The 19,434-nt window shown below is 42.7% G+C and overlaps 2 protein-coding genes and 1 long non-coding RNA gene across 4 annotated transcripts; 1 reads left to right on the forward strand and 2 right to left on the reverse strand.

Moving 5' to 3' along the window:
* Positions 1-1,142: 1,142 nt before the first annotated feature.
* On the forward strand, positions 1,143-10,036 carry poglut3 (protein O-glucosyltransferase 3). The gene is made up of 8 exons (XM_042110271.1): positions 1,143-1,710; positions 2,317-2,514; positions 6,465-6,748; positions 6,943-7,159; positions 7,572-7,768; positions 7,925-8,119; positions 8,244-8,348; positions 8,552-10,036. The coding sequence occupies exons 1-8, from the start codon at positions 1,485-1,487 to the stop codon at positions 8,693-8,695; spliced, it is 1,566 nt and encodes a 521-aa protein (XP_041966205.1). The 5' UTR covers positions 1,143-1,484; the 3' UTR covers positions 8,696-10,036.
* On the reverse strand, positions 7,505-8,074 carry LOC121724031. Its single transcript, XR_006035106.1, has 2 exons — positions 7,979-8,074; positions 7,505-7,844 (listed from the first exon to the last, which is right to left on the reverse strand). It is a non-coding gene; the product is annotated as an uncharacterized LOC121724031 (long non-coding RNA).
* Positions 10,037-10,398: 362 nt separating the features above from the next.
* Positions 10,399-17,848, reverse strand: nfkbib (nuclear factor of kappa light polypeptide gene enhancer in B-cells inhibitor, beta). Of its 2 annotated transcripts, XR_006035105.1 has the most exons (7): positions 16,921-17,848; positions 16,592-16,709; positions 15,362-15,566; positions 13,183-13,271; positions 12,648-12,899; positions 11,124-12,479; positions 10,399-10,824 (listed from the first exon to the last, which is right to left on the reverse strand). XR_006035105.1 is itself a non-coding variant. In XM_042110304.1 (6 exons), the coding sequence occupies exons 1-6, from the start codon at positions 17,424-17,426 to the stop codon at positions 12,435-12,437; spliced, it is 1,215 nt and encodes a 404-aa protein (XP_041966238.1). In that variant the 5' UTR covers positions 17,427-17,848; the 3' UTR covers positions 10,399-12,434. The 2 variants fall into 2 exon arrangements, 1 of the variants encoding a protein (XP_041966238.1); XM_042110304.1 differs by having other exon boundaries at positions 10,399-12,479.
* Between the last annotated feature and the right edge of the window lie 1,586 nt (positions 17,849-19,434).

Below are 19,434 nucleotides of genomic sequence, written 5' to 3' on the forward strand. Positions count from 1 at the left end.
CAAATCTTCATGTAATGTTTATCAATCCACTGGTGGCCGAGCAAATGTGTACTCTTCTAGGAGCTTTGATTTGTCACATGGTCGATCTGTCTCTGTGTCCAATGTCTCCTCGAATAGAACTGCAGGTCTTCGACGGATATCCACGGGAAGCAGGACCACTACTCTTTCAGATCTCAGGGACTGTGAGGACTTTGATGATGCTATCTCACCCAAACCCAGAACTCTCTCCTGCACTTTGGATCAGACTGTGTCCAGTGGACCAGTTCAGAGACTTTCAACCACTGGTTACCTTTGGCGTGGTGGTAGCCTTGCTTCGTCCAGCGGTTCCTTACTTTCACCTAGTCAAGTGTGTCTTGACAGCCTGTTTCCCTCGGGCAACTACTACCTTACTTATATAGAGTCAGAGGACAGTGATTCAGACACACTCTCTGAGGGTGAATATTGGCTGTATGGCTCAGGTGAGGACTTAGAGTCTTCACTGTAGTGATCAAGAACATTTTGATTGTTTAGCCTGTATGGCATAAATGCATTAGCCTAATCATTTTCAACTGTTATTCAACCTCATAAATGTTTCTTTTGTGCAATGTTAGTGAACAACAATTATACAGATTAGGCCAAAGGCCTTCATGCTTTCTGCAATGACAATCTTATGACAGTAGATGTCCCTAAAGAGCATAACACAAATACTGAACATTCATGAGATTATTTTTTAACTTAGTCTTAATTCCCTTCATTCAGTTTTCCCCTTGATGTTGTCATTATGGATATTTGATTAATGGTGGTTTCTGTGAAATATTATTTGGTAAGACTAGGACTACTTTATTAAAACCCTTTTCCCCTTCAGACATTTTATGGTTCTTGAGTAAAAATTCATTTGTGAATGCAATGAATAAGAAATATGTCAATAGACACCGGAATGCTGTTAAAGAAATACAAACATTTCACAGCAGTAAATAGATAATGACTAATACCAGATGTGTTGTTGCCTATGTGTGCACTGTGCAGACTGTGTGTGTGTGTGTGTGTGTGTTTGTGACTGCCACGGTAAGGCTACGTAAATAATTCCTATACACTTCTTTCGATAGTCTGGACTCTGGAGGATGGATGAAGGTGAACTAGTTTCCACCCGGAACACTTTTTATGAGACTACATCGGAATGAATTGTTTGGTGCAAACGAAAGGTGTGCGGAAAGTAAAGGCATTTGCCTTTCGTTCACAATACATAACATAGAAGAGAAATACTCTGATAGTCACCATAGCCACGCTTAGAAATAGTTACAAAGTGTTGTCTGTAGACTCGATAAGTGCCGCGTTTCGTATTCGTGGAGCATCCAATCAAACGCGGCCAAATGTTACAAAATTGTAGTCCCTTCCCTCTCTCTCCCCAAGTGGCTCGCCTGCGGAAAGATGTGTTCGTGCAAGTAGCCTCCGTCTGACCATACAAGCCTGTATCTAACTAAAACTAGAGACCGAGCGAACACGCGATGCTTAAAATGATTCATATTTGGTTTCAGTTGAGGAGTTCAACGGTTGTTTGCATCGCGACCATTTTCGGCCTGTCAAACTTCGCATTTTGCCAGAAGACTGAAGTTAGTCCTGAGAAAAGTATTGTGTGGGGTCCTGGGCTGGATCCAAGAGTTGTAGTTCCAGTGCGATACTTCTACATTCAGGCAGTAGACTCGACCGGACAAAACTTCACCACGTCTCCAGGTAGGCTATAGCCTATAGCCTATAGGCGTTCCACTGTGTGCGCATCCCTCCTGTAGCCTACATAGGTACATGCCCCTGTAGCCTAACCAACTGCTGGGCAGAATTCCTGAATTGCATAAAACAAGCGCAGGTCACAGGTTTAGTGTGGCATGCTGAAGTGAATGCTTTGCTTGTATTTGGAGAGCTAACTTTAATATTAGCTTAACTTGTATGATCTTTTTTGTGTTTGCCAAGAAGTGAATTAAATTCATGGTGAAGCATGAGCACAACACCAAACCTTGGTTTTAAAGTTGTAATCTTTGCAACACGAGATGTATGGTCTCGTGAATAAATTCAGACCTTATCATGAGTTTGAAGCATTTAAAACTCCAATATTTTTTTGGCTACTAATGTCAAACTCTTTCTCCTCCATACAGACCTAATTGGTAAAAGAAAAAAACTGCACTGTTTGTAGAAAGACAACAGTTATTCATGCGCCTTCATTCATGCACTGCACTGTTTTATATTTGTGATGTAGATGTTTAAAGAGTGTACTGTTTCTGCACTGCTCTAAGTCGCTATGGATAAAAGTGTGCTAAATGAATATATGTAATGTTTTTATTTCAGGTAAAGATGCGTTTAAGGTGCAGATTACATCTGCGTCAGGGAAGGAGCATATCCGTATCCACGTTCCTCTTCCCCTGGATAGAGAAGATGGGTCCTTCCTGGTGAGGTACCGGCTATACACCACCCCCAGCTCAGATCTCTCAGTGCAGGTCCTGCACAAGAATAAACCAGTGGCCAAATCACCTTACATCCTCACAGGTACAGTACACACAGATAGGTCCACACACTGTATCATGTGAAGACCTCAACAAATGTAATGAGTTTGGAAGTATTGACTTTAGAGTTACAGTTGTTCTCCAGAGCACTTGAAGTGTTTCACATTTGTAGAGAGGCAGGAAGGAGACAACTGACAAGGTCAGAAGAAGTTTAAATTAAACACACCTGTATAATATCTTCAAACAACCCGGCATTATGAAATATGTTTACAAGTACAAATGCAGATGCAAAAACAGTTAAGTCTATCTTGTGCAAAATGCTTGTTGTTTTATGGTCAATTCCAGCTAATCTTTTATCAAACTGCCATTTGGTTGTTTTTAAGTAAAATAAATCAAATCAACACAACAACAGTTTTTCTGATATCAAGTTAAAAAATAAATTAATATATTTCTGTAAATTGATCAAAAATGGACTATATTTCTAGCCTAGAAATCTAGATGCACCCTAGCGGCAGCAAATGTAATTTGCAGCCAGGGTAGTCTAGCAACTCTCCGTTGGAAAAACCAAACTCTAGTCAGGCCAATCACATTGTGTGTATAGAGTCGGTGGGCAGGCTTAAAATAATGACTACAGAGTTGCGACGGTTCCGTGTGAATTCCCTACTACTTGAAAACAAAGAAGATGGATGCTGCTGCTGGCGAACAGTGGCCTTTGAATTGGCTTTGGCCGCAACTCGAGTTAAGCTTTTTTTAAGTTGGCAAAAGTTTTATCTACCAACTAGCTCCACTGATGGGAAAACGCATGGGACTCATGGTTGTAGTGCAGGGGTGCCATCACTGTAAAAGTACCGGTATTATTGCCAAATTTCTTCCCATGCCCAATATGTTGTATTATATCGGAGAAAATTAATTCGGAATAGGTCATGCAGGAAGCCTACCTATTTTCTTTGTGATTGCCTTGATTACATTATAAGACTACACTAGTAAGGTACACTACTCAGTCATATGGTAAATCATTGCTGTTTAGTTAGCATTACAAATGCAGAGTAGACTGGGCCTCAAAGGCGACTTTTTATTTGTCAGCGCAATACTAGGCTATGCACTATGCTATAAGTTGTTCATCCACCCCTCAGTATTTTGTGATGTCGACCAAGCATACAATAGCTTTTCATCTCTTAGCACTGTCACAATACTTTTTTCATGGTGATGTTTAGAAGGATAGCCTATCCCCTGAAATAGGAAGGCTGGACAAACGTGAAATGAAGAGGAGGGAGAAAATGCCACCGCAGTTGACAAGGTGTTGGTTAATTATATGATAATTATATATATAGTAAGGTAGACAGGTGATGTGTCCTATGAAAATCCTAGGCCTACCGTGGCTAATTTCAGGCATAGTGAACTATAAACGACAGAAATGTAAATCCAATGTCACGCATCATATTTTGTTTTATTAACGCATTTAGGGCTATCGCAGTTGTAATCAGTTGTAGGCCTAGGCCTAATGTATGCAGACTCATTTTCTGCTAGTGAAAGCGCAAAATATTCAGTGTCTGGCAAAACAAACTGCTTATAGCCTACAAAACAAACTGTTTATATCCTTGTGTATTTTAAAGGTGCAGTTGGCAAGTCTGACAGATTGAGGGGACTTAGCCAAAATGTTGAATGTTTACAACTCTCATGCCCCTCCCCCACTACCACCAAGCACCCTCTCATCGAGTTTGTGCTCGTCAGTGCGCACCAGACTGTGATTGACAGTCAGATCTCACACAGCCCTGCTCTGATTGGACCAGAAGAACCGGGAGCTGTGGATTTTTGCAAAACAAATAACAGGCTCTAGGTGGAGGTGGAAGTGCTTCTTTTTTTTCTAAAACCAGCTGATTTACGTTGTTCTGTTGGAGCATAGTGTCGGTTTCAGTGAATATGGTCAAACTATGGTCAACTGCAGCTCTAAGTGGGTACAATATTGTTGCTTTTTAAGTGAGTATACGCCGTAGTCCTGCGTATCACGACTACACCACTGGGGGAAAACACTGTTCACCAAGTCATGATGATGAGCTATTGCGCAACGTAGCAGCAGTTTATGATGTTTTCTAAACAAAGTTTAGCCCTTAGGGATGATTGACAGCAATTAACTCATCCGCCGCCAGGGTATTTAAGCCGGCCTCCTTATCCATACGTCACACGCTGTGGCGCTCGCAAAATTATCCCTCCTCCTCCATTTCACTGATAGCCCAGTTACGCATCCTCCTTACACTGGGGGGTGCAAGCGGCCATCGCTCTATCGCGATCTCCGCTTTAGGCATTCCATGACCATGGCCAACTACCATGCCAAACACGCGCTTCGCTTATACACTCAAGTGGTTCTGAGGCACATCTGATGAAACCATGCAGTAGTAACAAAGCTGTGCAATTGCAGCATGTCAAAATAGTCGACACATTTTGTTTGTAGATTTCCTGTTAAAGGCTTATTCTAATGATGTCACTCGTCATCTTAGACTCTGTAGCTCTAAATATAACCAGACAGAAAGTCTGCATAGCAAACCTCTGGCACACTCATTTCACATGCGGCTAATACACAGAAAATTACTGTATGTCTTTGGAGGATATATCTAGAGAGCCTTCCGTCATAAACCACATTAGACATCTTTGTAAGAGTATGGGTAAGGGACATAGAAAAATACACAGAAAGTCATATTACTTATGGTTTTTTTTCCACCTTTAAACTTTTTGTTGGGGGAGGGGAGGTCAGTTCACTTTCAACTTCCTCTACATTGCTGTGCAAGACTGATATGTCTATGCTCCCTGTCAGGCTTGTGACCTTTTTGCATGTGAGTTGCACATCCTGATTGTACTACAGATATAGAACCTGCTAAGAGTATAATAAGAGTTACCTAAAATTTTAGCCCATCTTTTCATTTATGAGGACAACTAACTAACTGGTAATCAGGAAGAGTACCGATTTTCAGCATTCACCATATATATAGAATTTGCCTTTTTTTAATTGTTTTTTTTTTTTTTTAAAGAGAGACAGGAAGTGAATGCAGGACAGACGGAAGATCTGTGCTAAAGTGTGAAAATGACACAAAGCTGACCAAGTATGTGAGACAGGAGACCCACAGCAGAGTCACAGAATAATCACTACTCTTATAGCAGGGTTCCCACAGGTAATGGGATTTCTGAAATATATCATGTAATTCTAGTCTATTCCAGACATAGAAAGTCAGGGAATTTGATCATATTTGGGCCAAAGTCATGGAATATCAGGGAATTATGTTGTAGCAGTTTAAAATGTACTTGCCAAAATATATTAATACAAATATATTTCCATACAGAATTGGTGTATATCTGGTTATCAACTTTTCCATACAGAATTGGTGTATATCTGGTTATCAACTACTGTTTGCTTGAGTGGTTGTGGGTAGCCCAACTTTGTTTATTCAATGCCTATTTATTAATCTTCCGCTCAAAAAGTCAAAGATCCTTGAACGCTACGTGGCTGCTCTGAAATCTCTGGTCAGTATATTGTACCATTCATTATACATCATGGAAATTCAGGATTTTTGTCAGGGAAAAGTCATGGAATTGTACATTTGACTTAGAGTGGGGAACCCTGTGATGGTGTCTTCTGGTGACACTGAGGTTCTCAGGCCAATCTCCTGGACCATACATACAAAGGGGGGGCAGCCGTGGCTTACTGGTTAGGGCTTCGGACTTGTAACCGGAGGGTTGCTGGTTCGAACCCTGACCAGTAGGAACGGCTGAAGTGCCCTTGAGCAAGGCACCTAACTGCGTCGGGACTAGCAACTCACTGCGACGTGTGTTCACTGTGTGCTGAGTGTGTTTCACTAATTCACGGATTGGGATAAATGCGGAGACCAAATTTCCCTCACGGGATCAAAAGAGTGTATATACTTATACTTAGGTTGCAAGCTGTTTCCAAAAAAAGTATTTGTTAGATGAGAAAATGTGAAAGGTGTGCTTCCCCACTGCTAGGCCCAGTGTATCACGAGTACTGTGCCTGCCCTGAGGAGGACGCTGGGGACTGGCAGGCGGCGTTGGACTGCCCAGCCGGTGACCCTCAGGTTGAAGCCGACTTTGAGACGTTCCCTTTCATCGACCTGGCGCGGCTGAGCCAGGAAGTGCCTCAGCGCTTCGCCCAGAGGGGCGGCCTGATCCACTACACCATCCTCAACAACCAGCTGCACCGCCGCACGCAGGGCAAGTACACCGACTTCAAGATGTTCTCCGACGAAATGCTGCTGTCAGTCATGAGAAAGGTAAGTGGCCATGGCGTGTGTCAGACTTAACCTAATTAGCCCATAACAGTGCTTGTGCAGTTCTGGGAAAGTATGTACGGTAATTATGAATTACTGTTTTCCAGAGCTTAAGTTAAGTTGTGGTTAAGTATGGACATTTGGGTGAAAGAGTCATCATGAGTGGTTGACTGATCTCGTAGTCGGGTTTGTGATAGGTGCGTCTGCCAGATGTGGAGTTTTACATGAACGTTGGCGATTGGCCAATGGAGAAGAGGAACATGGGCGAGTCGCCGGGACCCGTGCCCGTCATCTCATGGTGCGGCTCCACGGACACACGTGACATCATCCTGCCCACCTATGACATCACACATTCCTCACTGGAGACCATGAGGGGTGTGACCAATGACCTGCTCTCTATCCAAGGACACACAGGTTGGCGATGCCATAGCAATCCCATCTATATCCCTGAGGAGGGGTTAGAGTTGTATTTCAGCAAATGAAAATAAACATCCAAAGACCTTTATGTAACTTCCGTAACCGCAAGAGATGGTCAGTCCAAATTGTAAGAGGGAATTTGGCCGCATGAAAATAGTAGTGTTGACCGAAGATTAGAACCATAGTTGATGGTGCCCTTATCAAGTTGTAGGAAATTTAAAAAAAGAAAATCTTACTGTGAGACTCTTTTTCCATAGTTACCATTGAGAGTGTCAGCAGATTCTCCCCAGACATGTATTTTCATCACAAAAAGCCATATTCATGTTATCATAAGGAGTCCTGTTATGGTAACTCTTTTATTACATGGAGCAGTAAATTGTGTAGACAGTTATGAGCCTTTGTTTCACAGGCCCGGTGTGGTCCAATAAGACAGAGAAGGCTTTCTTTAGAGGCCGAGACAGTCGGGAAGAGCGCCTCCACCTGGTCACCCTGTCCAAAGACAACCCTCAGCTGCTGGACGCCGGGATCACAGCGTACTTCTTCTTCCGGCAGCAGGAGAAGGAGCTCGGCAAAGCACCACTGATTGGCTTCTTTGACTTCTTCAATGTGAGAAAGGCTCTGGTATCCTCTGAATCATCTTTCCCTCCCACAAATGAGCAGTTTGGTAGACACAGCATCACATCTTTAAAAAGATACAGCATGTCAATTGACATATATCCACAATTGCCAAATGCAGTGATATTATTTTCTTCTGTCTGTCAGTATAAGTACCAGGTGAATGTGGATGGCACAGTGGCTGCATACCGGTTCCCTTACCTGATGCTGGGCAACAGTCTGGTCCTGAAACAGAAGTCTCCATACTATGAGCACTTCTACACACACATGAAGCCTGGAAAACATTACATCCCTGTGGACAGAAACCTTGCAGACCTCATACAAAAGATCAAGTGGGCTAAGGTAGGAGTGTCTGGGCATTTGTGTCTTATACATAACATCAAAGGCTAAGATATGCTGGTGTGTATGTGTGTGTGTTAGGCTTGGTGTGTGTGTGTTTGTTGTGTCAATCTCATCTCTTTCTCAGGACCATGATGCCGAAGCAGAGAGTATAGCTAAAGAAGGCCAGCGATTGGCCAGGGAGCTGCTTCAGCCCCACAGACTGTATTGCTACTACTACCTGGTCTTACAGGTGACCATTTCTATCCTTTCACCTTGTATGCAGAGGTCATTGTATCACAATATCATGTCAATTAAATTCAATGACCAAGATGATACTATTGTGTCATCCTATAAAACAGCATTATATCAGTGAAGGGAATAAAGTTTCTTCATTTTTAAATAAGATTATCAATGGTAGTGATGAAGCTATGTATCTTTTCTTTGCTTTCTCAGACCTATGCGTCACGGCAAGTGGGTCAACCGACAATACATCCTGACATGGAGCTGGTGCCACAGCCATCCGACCACGCAAGCCTCTGCTCCTGCCAACGTGGGCCTCAGGCCAGTGGGGCCAGCCCCAGGAAAGATGAGTTATGATGGACAACACACGCACATTATGATGAATAAAACAGAAGACGTGTTATGAACTTCATGACAAACAAGCCGAGTTCCGATGGAAAAGACAGCTGGAGCGAAACATTTCTATGAACAGTATTTCAGGAGAGGTTCTAAAACAAAAGGGGAGAATACTTCTGATGAACAAAGGGGGGGGGGGGGGGGGGTAGCGGAGGGGCAAGCTATAACAGATGCATCTCCATTGGGGTATATGTCTTTAGTTAGTCCAATTACGGTGCTGAAACCTGGCAAAAAGACTCTTGGGAAACGCTACCTTGGGCTTTAGTCAGTGTAGTTTAGGACACAACCCCCAGGAGAGATCTGCTTCAGATATGCTGGGCTCAACAAGAGAGGAGAGCTTTTAGGAACCTTACATAATGACGGCAAGGAAAGGTTTATAGGTACGTAATTACTGAATGACTGAATTACTGAATGTTTTTTTTTTAACTTACTGAACTGTGCCGACTCTTGTTGGTATTATCATCGTTATTATGGAAGGAGGGGACAACAGTTGGAACAATTGGATCACTAATTGTCGTCACTTCGTGCCAAAAATATATAAAAAAAGACATCAAATGACCCAATATTTATGTAATACATTTCTTGTCAGATCATGTATGTATGACTGCAGTGTTCAAGCCCTTAACTATTTCACCTGGGTTTAATGGTGTTACATCCACCAGCTGTGTGTATGGCCTTGTCAATTTAAAAGCACAGTTAGGACTGTATTACTCAACAGTGACCTTAATGTGTACACAAGTTGTCTGTATGGTGGTAAATCATATTATAGTGCCTAAATGTTATAGTGCCAAAATGTTTTTCACTGAAAAGAGCTGTTTACATTTATTTAAAAATAAGCTGAAAATGTCCTATTATTATCCTGGAAATTGGGGAGATGTTAAGGTGACAGTCATCACCAGAACCGTGTTTTAGTTACATCTGTGAATTACGACATACCACAATGACCTCACCTCAATCATTTAAAGTATATAATGAACTGTACGCTGCACTGTGGAATTTCTCTGCTACATTGCCAAGGGCTAAGTACATTTGTTGAATACACATGTGGTTTAGAGTAACCATATTGACTTAGCAGATATTTTTCTCTGTGATACGAAACTATTTTCAATGAACAGCATGAAGAGGTGTTTGGATGAGAGTAGAGAATTAATGTGACTAGTGGAGTGAAAATGTAAAACAGGGAGTCCCACTGATGTATTACTTTGTTGTGCCCCTGAAGATGCACTAAAATTTCACATTATTATTGTCAGCACTGTAGTCTTTTTACATGTGCTATACTGAAAATAAACCATTTCAACACTTTCCCAGCCTCATATTAAAGCATCATAAAAAATTATGAAATATGCAATTAATGGGCCAATAAATAGCTGTAACACTACAGACCTGTTTCACGTTAGATTCTTTCCAACGCATTAGCCATCTGTTCCTGTAATCAATCTAGACTTAATTCTGATTGGACTGAGAGCTTGTCATTTCCATTTCTTGTGCAAAAGGAAGGAGGTGGGTGGGACAGCATTGTCAGAAGATTAGTGCATTGGGTCAGATATGCACTAGCGTTCAAGGGTGGGGTGACTTACAAAATGTCTTTCCTATGAAAACACACCACAGAATGTTCTGGAAAGGGAAACATAGCAAAATGAATAGGATACGTAGTTAAACAAGGATAGAATGAATGATTTTTATCATTTTTGATTTTTGAAATCATTGTCCTGAAAACATTGCTTTTCTCAGAGAATCTTTATTTTCTATTGAAAACAAGCAAACTTCTAAATGACCCCAAATTTCTGAATGTGTAGCAGGTAATGTCTATTTTACTGTGACCAGTGGTCTGTAGTACTTTGTATATTATAAATTCTACACGTGTAGCTTTACGTGATAAATTGCCTTTGGCTGTGTGTAATGTTTTACTCCTACTAAACATACTCACTATGTTAGTGTGCTCTCGGGAGAATCCCTCACACCATCTACAATTAGCTGTTTATATTTGGCCTTTGGGACAGTACCACAGATTTGAGTACAGTCATTTCACACTGGTGTGAAGCAGATGGGACCACTGGCGTTCGGGTGAGCATTCACTTTAATTGGTAGCCCTGTGTCACAATTCCAGAGATATCACAATGACAATAAAAGCTGGCTGCACCCAGCAACACAATCAGTTAGTTTGATAAGAGTACTGAGTGGATTCTGCCCCTTATACGTGAAGGTAGTCAGTCAGGCTGCTACAGCACAACATGTAATGCTTAAATACAAGATCATAAACATGCATCTGATGGCTCACACATACACACACACACACACACACACACACACACCTTACCTCACCCATACACACACACAAACACATGTTTTTCATTTAAATTATTAAGGATATATACACAATAATACCTACCAAAGGGTATGTGTTAATGTGGGGTTAAGGACCCATTTGCCTTTGTAGGTTTGTTACTGGAATACTGTACACTTGGGAGTGAGATCGCTGATTTCGACAGGTTAGCATCAGATGAGAACATCCCCACACTCTTAGCTGCCTGGCATTGTGTGTTATGCTCCACGAATCTCATTTATTCTTCAGGGCTCCACACAAAAATGATCACGCCACCCCCACGGTCTCCACATCTTCAGGAAAGAAAAAAAAATAGGAGAGAGAAGAGAAAGAGCCTCCTAACAAGTACCATGTGTGTCTCTTAGCCGTCCACACACCAAGTGTTAACACACCACAAATCACCAGGGGTGTACACCAGTGTTCATCAGATCTCTTAACTGGACTTTTCTCCACAATCCTTACATTGCTTATGGTCTTTTCACTAAGCCTATGTGAAGTTCAAAATGCATGAAAAATAAAAATCTGTCATACCCTTGGTTCAAACAATGTTGTTTAGCTCAGTACCATAACAATGAGTCTGTCTCATTATCATACAGTTTAAGTCAGAACTAGGCAAATAGGAAATAGCAAATTGATGGGAATTTGAGGTTTACATGCAGATTTCCTTAGAGACTTGAAAACAAAAGTACAATAACTTAATTTCACTGTAATTTCTATCTCTAATATGTCCACATTCTCACACTTCCACCTATTTTTTGAAATCCCATCACCAGATAGAGGTTTAGTTTTGAGAATAAAAATAAAAAATAAAAAGGTGAAACCCAAAGTAGTTAGAAATGAACTGAACCATATTCTGAGGGCCCCTAATTTCACTGATGGGCAATGACCAAATTTAATGACTTGTCAAAACCCCTTTTTTCTAATTGAATCCATCTTCCATTTCACATGTTTCTCGTTGATCTGTTCAGCAGTTAGCATCAGCTTTTGTTCCACCAGAAACAACAACAACAACAACAACAACAACAAAAAGTCCAATACAAAAGTCCCCACAAAAGACAGAAAATGAATCCCATCCCCAGTTAGCATTAGCCTCCGGCGTGGATATGGCCCTCGCCTGGCCAGCCTCTGGCCCAGATCCACCCCAGTGCCAGATGCCAGATGCGGATTTTGTGTTTTTAGCTTACTGAGCTCCACTACGACCTACAGCATCATATGACAAGTCACCCCACCTCACAACATACATCTGATCCGCCGTTCCTTCACAGTCCCATTCAAGGTGTTGGATCGCTGGCGGTTCACGAGCGGGCATCTCTCCTCCACACACGCTCGTTGCCAGCCAGCCACACACACCACACACACACCCTTGCATCCTCCCATTTACATCACACGCTGTCCATTAATGACGACATCATCAAACTCCTCCTGCAAAGACATGAGAGATGGCCAGATCAATTTTAGATGGGCTTTGAGATGGCACATAGACAATCTGTTAGCAGTCATTTTACACTAACTAATCACTTTTAAAAACACTGACTAAAACTGCTCTAGACAGACACAGTATGAGAGCTGACTTGAGCTCTGCATACTCACCTCTTCACTCTCCTGTTCTTCTTCCTCATCGTCGTCCTCCTCTTCCTCCTGCATGGGAGTATCCACTGCCCCGCCAGCGCGCAGCAGTGCCTGCACTTCTCGGTTGGGCCTGTGGAGGGCGCAGTAGAGCGCAGTGTGGCCTGCATAGGAGCGCTGGTCCACTGCTGCTCCTGCGCTCAGCAACAGCGCCACTAGCTGGGCACTCTGAGCCTCTACAGCCCAGTGCAGGGGAGAGCGACCTGAACCCAGGTCCTACAGACAGGACGCCGCACGTGGGAGAGAGACAGAGATGCAGAAACAGACAGAGTGAAATAAAGAGAGAGAAGAAAAAGACAAAACATGTGTGAAATATGGTAAGAGAGCGTAGAAGACAGTATGCCGATAGGATGACAGGAGAGAGAAAGCAGTGACAGAAGGAAATAATAACATGGTGGCATCAGGAGGGAGGATTCTCATACAGTATGATAGGAGCAGATGATGTGTCTGTGTGTATTTGTGTTAGTGTGCGTGAGTGAAGAGTCATCTCTTCTCTCACCCTCTGGTTCACATCCGCTCCTGCACTGAGTAACATGTTGATGATGTCACTTCTGCCTTTCTGCACGGCCACATGAAGAGCACTTACTCCTGGGAAAGGAAACAATGAGGCAAGACACAGAGTCAGAGTCAAACAGAGATGGAGACCTACTAGAACTAGATCTGCATATGTTCTCATGTCCTGCCCTGCATGCAATGATTGGTAGAGAAATGGTAAAGTAGAAATGTGAAGATTTTGAGAGACAAAGAGAGCCAAAGGGGGAAGGATGAGGAGAAGATGTGAACATTTCATAATGTGCAGCTACAAATTGCGTGCGGTACTCTTAGACATCCTTGACCATGTCAGCCGTGAGAGTGCTGTGAGGTGCACTCACTGTCCCCTCAGCAACGGACTCCCCTGATTTTGTTTACAGGAGCTGTGGGGTTGATGCCAGTGTTTCAGTGCCAAACAGAGAGGGTCTGTGTATCTGATGCAGTACATGAAAACATGGTGCATTTTTAATGAGGCGCTCTGTGCTACCTACACTCAGCAAAACTGACAGTCAGCTTGTGCTCCACACGTAGGTAGGAGACAGCGACACTTGTTAGTGTGTCTATGTCTTAAGGTGTGTGCTAGAAAGAGTGTTCTGGTGTGTGTGTGTGAGAAAGAAACAGTGTGTTAGTGTGTGTGTGTGTGTGTGTGTGTGTTTATGAGTTGGAGAGGGTTCCATTTTGGGGTCTATGTTAAAGCACAGTCTCAGCTGTGTGGAGTTAGTGGTGATGGGGCAAAGTCTAGTAACAATAGTAGGTATCAGGGCTTTTCCAGGAGCACTTGTGCACCCAAGTTAAAAAATTTAGGAGCACAGACAAAAATTTGGGCGCACAGTCAGTTCTGTACTTAACTTAAACATAATCGAACATTACACTGCCGCTAACACTTAAACATGCCAGTGCACCAATTGCGAATATTAAGAATGACTGACAACATTTAGGCTACAGGAAATAGGATTTTAAAGATCAGTGCCTACTTTATTTTCAGTCTGTTCTATTTTCCTACATTTTGTTAATGTAAAATAGTATAATACATTGCCATATTTGCATTTAGCCTGAATATCAAGTATCCTGCCAAATGTAGGCTAATTTATTTATTTGTGAATCCATCTGTAGCTAATCCAAATATGCCCATGGTGACCTATCTGACTGCATACTGCCTAATACTACTACTAAAACAGTCCATTTTCTCTTCCACAAAACCCAACATAGGCCAATCAAGGATATATATATTTTTTTATACTTTTACTTTTTATTTGAAATATCTGCATTGATGGGGGCAGTAGGCAAACGTTAGGCCTACTTTCGTTTTGCACTTCAGCTTGTATTCGGTGTAAACAAACAAGCATGCGTGGAAGCCTGGAGTTGTCAGTAGCGTTCTACCTTTGAATAAAATGGGAGTATTACGGGAAGCTACTTTTGTGCCTGTTTGCTACAGCTATATTTTGCATATTGCAGCCAATACGTCAACTGGGCTAAAAGGCATGTTAGGTTACCTTTCCTTCTTTCACTGCATTCTTAGAATCTCATCCTGTTCCTCCGATATCCGATGAATTCGGTGGATAGAAGAACTAATTTCTTCAATCTTTGCATCTTGGCTGGCTAGTCTAACTTTCCACTTTTTCTGCGTGCTCTTGGATTTGATAGAAGCGACTACTAGCGAGTCACAACGCGAAACTGCTAACGTTGATGGGAGGTGTAGTTTTTATGCTGCATTCGCAACGTGATTCTTTTGCACCAGTAATGTTTCTTGATGTTGCGGTGTATTTTGTAGACAAACATTGACATGGTTCGAAGTCATTCGCACCAGTGCGCCTAAATATTTTTTTGCACTCGCACGCCATCATTTTTACTCGCATGTGCGAGTGAAATGGGCGCACTGTAGAGCCCTGGGTATACCTGAATAGTTGCTAACTGTGTTCTGTGAGTTACTAAGTCTGTGTACCATAATGTGAATGATTTACTATGGAGGGTGCCTTCCTTGGAAGTTTTTCTGGAACATTGGAATCCAAGTAGCGCTATGACCAGCATGTGAGTATTTGGTCAAGTGTTCTCTGAGCAGCTGGTGGTGGTAAGGTATTCTCTGAGCAGGTACCATACTATACCTGTGTGACTGGTAATGAGTTTGTGTACCTGCACAGGTGTTTTACCTGAGTAGTTGGTGACGGAGAGGTGTTCGTAGGAGAGGCGCGGGCAGGACGTGAGCTCCTTCACACACTCCATGCGGAGCTCCCTCACCGCCAGATGCAGCGGTGTGTTTCCCCCCCGCTCCTGCAGCTCGGCACTCGCACCCCCCCACAGGAGACCGCGCACACACTCCGGCTGGTCCACTATCACCGCCAGGTGTAATGCCGTCTGAGAGAGGAAAGAGAGGGGGGAATGAATAAAACAAAGAATAGAACACAGAGATATGGCAAAAATGAAAACGAGGGAGAAAACAAAGAGATACTGTGTGATAAAGGAGTCCTGATAATAAGTTAACTAAAATAAATAAGAAAAAAAAGCATGCCATTTGTGGTTTTCAAGTCAATTTAACTCAAGTCTTCCTTCTCCACAGGCTATGGTATTTCATAGGAGTTCATAAGATTTCATAAGTATGCTTCCACCCCTACCAACTCCGAATAGGCATGCCACTGATCATCTGGGTCAACAATGTTGCAATGTAGCTTGTCCAAACATAGCCGCACTCTAGGTTTGAACGGGAGGTGCTTCCATTCTAGCGTAGTGGGGGAACTAGTCATGATGCCTGATGGCACGTGAAGATTCCTGTGAGCTCACTGCTTCCCTTTTTTTGACTCATGATGCAAGAGGCCATGTTATTGTCAGACACTTCTGCCGAAACACCTCACAGCAGTAGGCTGTACTATATTTCTCCCATGTATTGCACCTATCGTAGTATGTTTTTGCAGTCCTTACTGCAGCTGTCTTTATGTGAGAAGTGGACTTCAGATATGTTATATTGCTGGACCCACCTCAAGCATTCTAAATGGGTATTTCAAGAGCATTGGTGGGAAACTAGCAATTAAACTACTGAAAGAGGCATGCATAAAAAACACCAATACAAACAACAACAACAACAACAACAACAACAACAGCACAACTGACAATGATAAAAGACAAAAAGTGGCAAATTGTTGCACACCATCCATCTCTGAGGATAATGCCAGCCACATACATCATTTAAAAATATAATGTGACTGGATATATGGATATTATATTTTGTATTATCAGCATCAACCTTTATGATCATCTGAATTAGCACTGTCTATGTTCTTGAAAATACTTTTTATGTGCTATTCAGTGCAGGGGTAAAGTAGGCCTACAGGCAAACAGACTCCTACAGTCCTCCTACTCCAGACTCCTACTGTTTGTCATCTTACCTGGCCCAGGTGATTCTGAATGTCCAGGTAGGGAGTCCAGCTGGTTTCCAGGGCGATGACCCCCAGCAGGTACTGGACGAAAGCCCTGTGCTCGTGGATCAGCGCCAGGTGCAGGGCCCTGAGAGCAAGGCAAACACATTCTCATACATAATACACAAACAATCATAACCCAGAATCAACTTCTCCCGATACTCAGGATGTACAACACAGTCACCGAGGGTGTGCCCTCTATCCATGTAAACTCATGGATGGGACACCAAGAACACTGACTGATGTCCCTGGCTGGTGCGCATGCATTGGTTGATACACTGTTGCAACAATAAACTTACGTGTCTCCGTCTTCGGATAAGAAGTTTAGTGTGTTAAACAACTCTTCTCTTCTCTGCCGCTCCTCCTCTGGACTGACCACCGAAACCCGTTCACTCCGTCCGGTGTCGACGGTGTTACCCACAGCCTGTTCGGCCAGGATAAGAGTCCCAAGACCCTGAGACAGGCTTCCTACCGTCTCATCTGTTATCGAGTCCCCGATAGCGGAGTCAAGCCTTTCTCCTGGCTCCACGGACGTGCAGTCCTCTGAACGGTCCTCAGCATGACCCAGTGACGGACAACAGTCTTTTGGCCGAGTGCTACTCCAAGCTGATGGCGACTCGATGTCATATGAGCCATCGATACTGAGCCCAACGCCACTGATAGAGTCCAGTCCGCTGTCGCACCAGTCATCAGACGCTGCGTTGGGGCTGCCGAGTTTGAGCTCGCAGCCGACCGCAGGCCGTGGATATTTGTTGCTTGAATCGCCGTTGGAATCCTCCATCGAGTGCCGTTGTATCCCCGCCATTTAAAATGTTTCTTACACAAAAGAAGGCCTGTCTGTAGATTAAATTGTTCCCCTGCTACAATTTTGCGTGGCTAGCTAATGAGTCCAGTTTCGCTAGCCTAGCAAGAGTCAGAAATTGCTTCAGATGTTCTCCAGGTCGGAACAATCCTTTTATCGTATAAAAGCCAAAACAACAGCGCAGAGCGCTGCTGTGCTAGCCACTCAGCCCTGTTTCTTACTCATTTTAGCTTCCCAGCTCAGTCATAGAGCAGAGGAGATGATTAAGTTGGCCTTGCTACTTCCCGATAAGGTTGTTTGGCAAGAGCTGGAGAGTCCAGGGGAATTCCCGACAGATCCAAGATCCCATGAAACACAACCTGCGCATGCGCATCACGTGTTCAGCTACAACTGAAACGGGAAACAACAGCAGGATTAGAATATCATATTTCTGTCAGTTTAGCCACCGTCATTCACCGAAAGATATGTGTAATAAATGAAATATGCAGAAAGGAATATGCTGATTTTACGATTTCCTTTTTCCTATCTGAATAGAGGTGACCTACGCAGTTACTGTAAAATCGCTAAAATTACGCATTTTAGGTTCATTCCATGGGGTGGCACTGTCGTATCATGTTTCGTATTGTGGTGACTTCTGCGGCACAAAGCCAGGTTTGACACCACGAAACCAGGCCATAGGCTATAAGATAATATTAAATCAGTGTGCCAGCCAGGTTAAGTGATACATACAACAACTTTTCTCTGATTGCAGACATGTTTACTTTTTTTATATATCATGAAGTGTTCCCCCCTTTAATGAACTTTACAAGTCGTAGGCTAGCCTAGGCCTACAAGTTTCTTCATCGTGCCCTGGCCAAATAGACTTTGAAGACTCACTAGCCTACTGTTTACAGTCAGCATAAAAAGTAGCCTAAACATCTCCTTTTTCTCAATAAACATGCCTAAACATTCTTTTGTAGGTGCTTTAATAACCCAGATATAATTAAACCACACAATTGCTACTGTAGGCTAATACATTTTCTTGGTTGTGCAATGATTTTTTGTTTGTTGTACTGTCTCCACTAACATTATTCTGTAATTTCTTAGGCCTTCATATTTGCATTAATGAAGTTAACTAGGTTAGTTGTTTTGTGAACATTTTTATTTGAAGACAGCTTTGTTACATTGCTTAAACAGAAGTATTGAAGATCGGACATGAAGTAGGCTAAATATTGGCTTTAGGCTACAGTAGTAGTCCTCAGTTGCCATCAGAACAAAACAAAACTATAAGTGTATAACAAAGATATAAGTGGTTTCTTATTAGGATATAGTACTCTGATAAAACATAGGAATACAGCCTCCATTATTCTGCTTGCTGTTTGTGAAAATGTAAGTCTATAAGCAGAAGTGGAGTTCTGCGACTTAACAGTGTTACAAAACAGAGGAACTGTAAAAAGCTGACATTTGAAGAACGTTCCAGAACTTCCAGTCCTTAAAACAGTCTGAGGACTTGTGTTTTTGAATCCATTGTGGATACAGTAAATTGCAGTGAGTAATATACCACAGTGATTTCAAATATAACATATGGGGCCTCTCAGATGGCACATGCTCATATTTCCCTGATTCTTTTGATGGTTTCATAGCAATTTTTGAGGTATTATCCAATATACTCCATAATCTCCCCCTGTTGGCCAATGTTAACAGCATCTCAGTGAGCATACAGACCCTCTCTGAGAGGCCTTCCTGCAGCACTGCAGCTGAAGCAGGCTGACCGCAGAGGGACCTATTACAGGTTTGTTTGCTTGACCAGCTCAGACCAGCCCAGGGACTCAGCCAGGGAGAGGAGGAGGTGGAGTAGATTGCACACAGATGGAGGAGAGGAAGAGGTAAAGCAGTGGTGTAGTCTACGTGATAAGCAGGACTATGCAGTACACCCACTTAAAAGGCATTACCATCTCAGTATACCCACTTAAATAGTCAAGGATATGCATTTGGGGTTGATCACAGTATACCCATTGCAGCTAACTACATC

The sequence above is a fragment of the Alosa sapidissima genome, chromosome 11 (genome assembly GCF_018492685.1).
Source record: "Alosa sapidissima isolate fAloSap1 chromosome 11, fAloSap1.pri, whole genome shotgun sequence".
Taxonomy (NCBI): Eukaryota; Metazoa; Chordata; class Actinopteri; order Clupeiformes; family Clupeidae; genus Alosa; species Alosa sapidissima.

Coding starts and splice junctions, on each gene's coding strand:
- poglut3 (XM_042110271.1), top strand. CDS start 1,485: ATGCTTAAAATGATTCATATTTGGTTTCAGTTGAGGAGTTCAACGGTT. Junction 6,749..6,942: donor TGCTGTCAGTCATGAGAAAG/GTAAGTGGCCAT, acceptor GGTTTGTGATAG/GTGCGTCTGCCAGATGTGGA. Junction 8,349..8,551: donor ACTACTACCTGGTCTTACAG/GTGACCATTTCT, acceptor TTGCTTTCTCAG/ACCTATGCGTCACGGCAAGT.
- nfkbib (XM_042110304.1), bottom strand. CDS start 17,426: ATGGCGGGGATACAACGGCACTCGATGGAGGATTCCAACGGCGATTCA. Junction 16,710..16,920: donor TTATCCGAAGACGGAGACAC/GTAAGTTTATTG, acceptor CCTTGCTCTCAG/GGCCCTGCACCTGGCGCTGA. Junction 12,900..13,182: donor GAGCGGATGTGAACCAGAGG/GTGAGAGAAGAG, acceptor TCCTGTCTGTAG/GACCTGGGTTCAGGTCGCTC.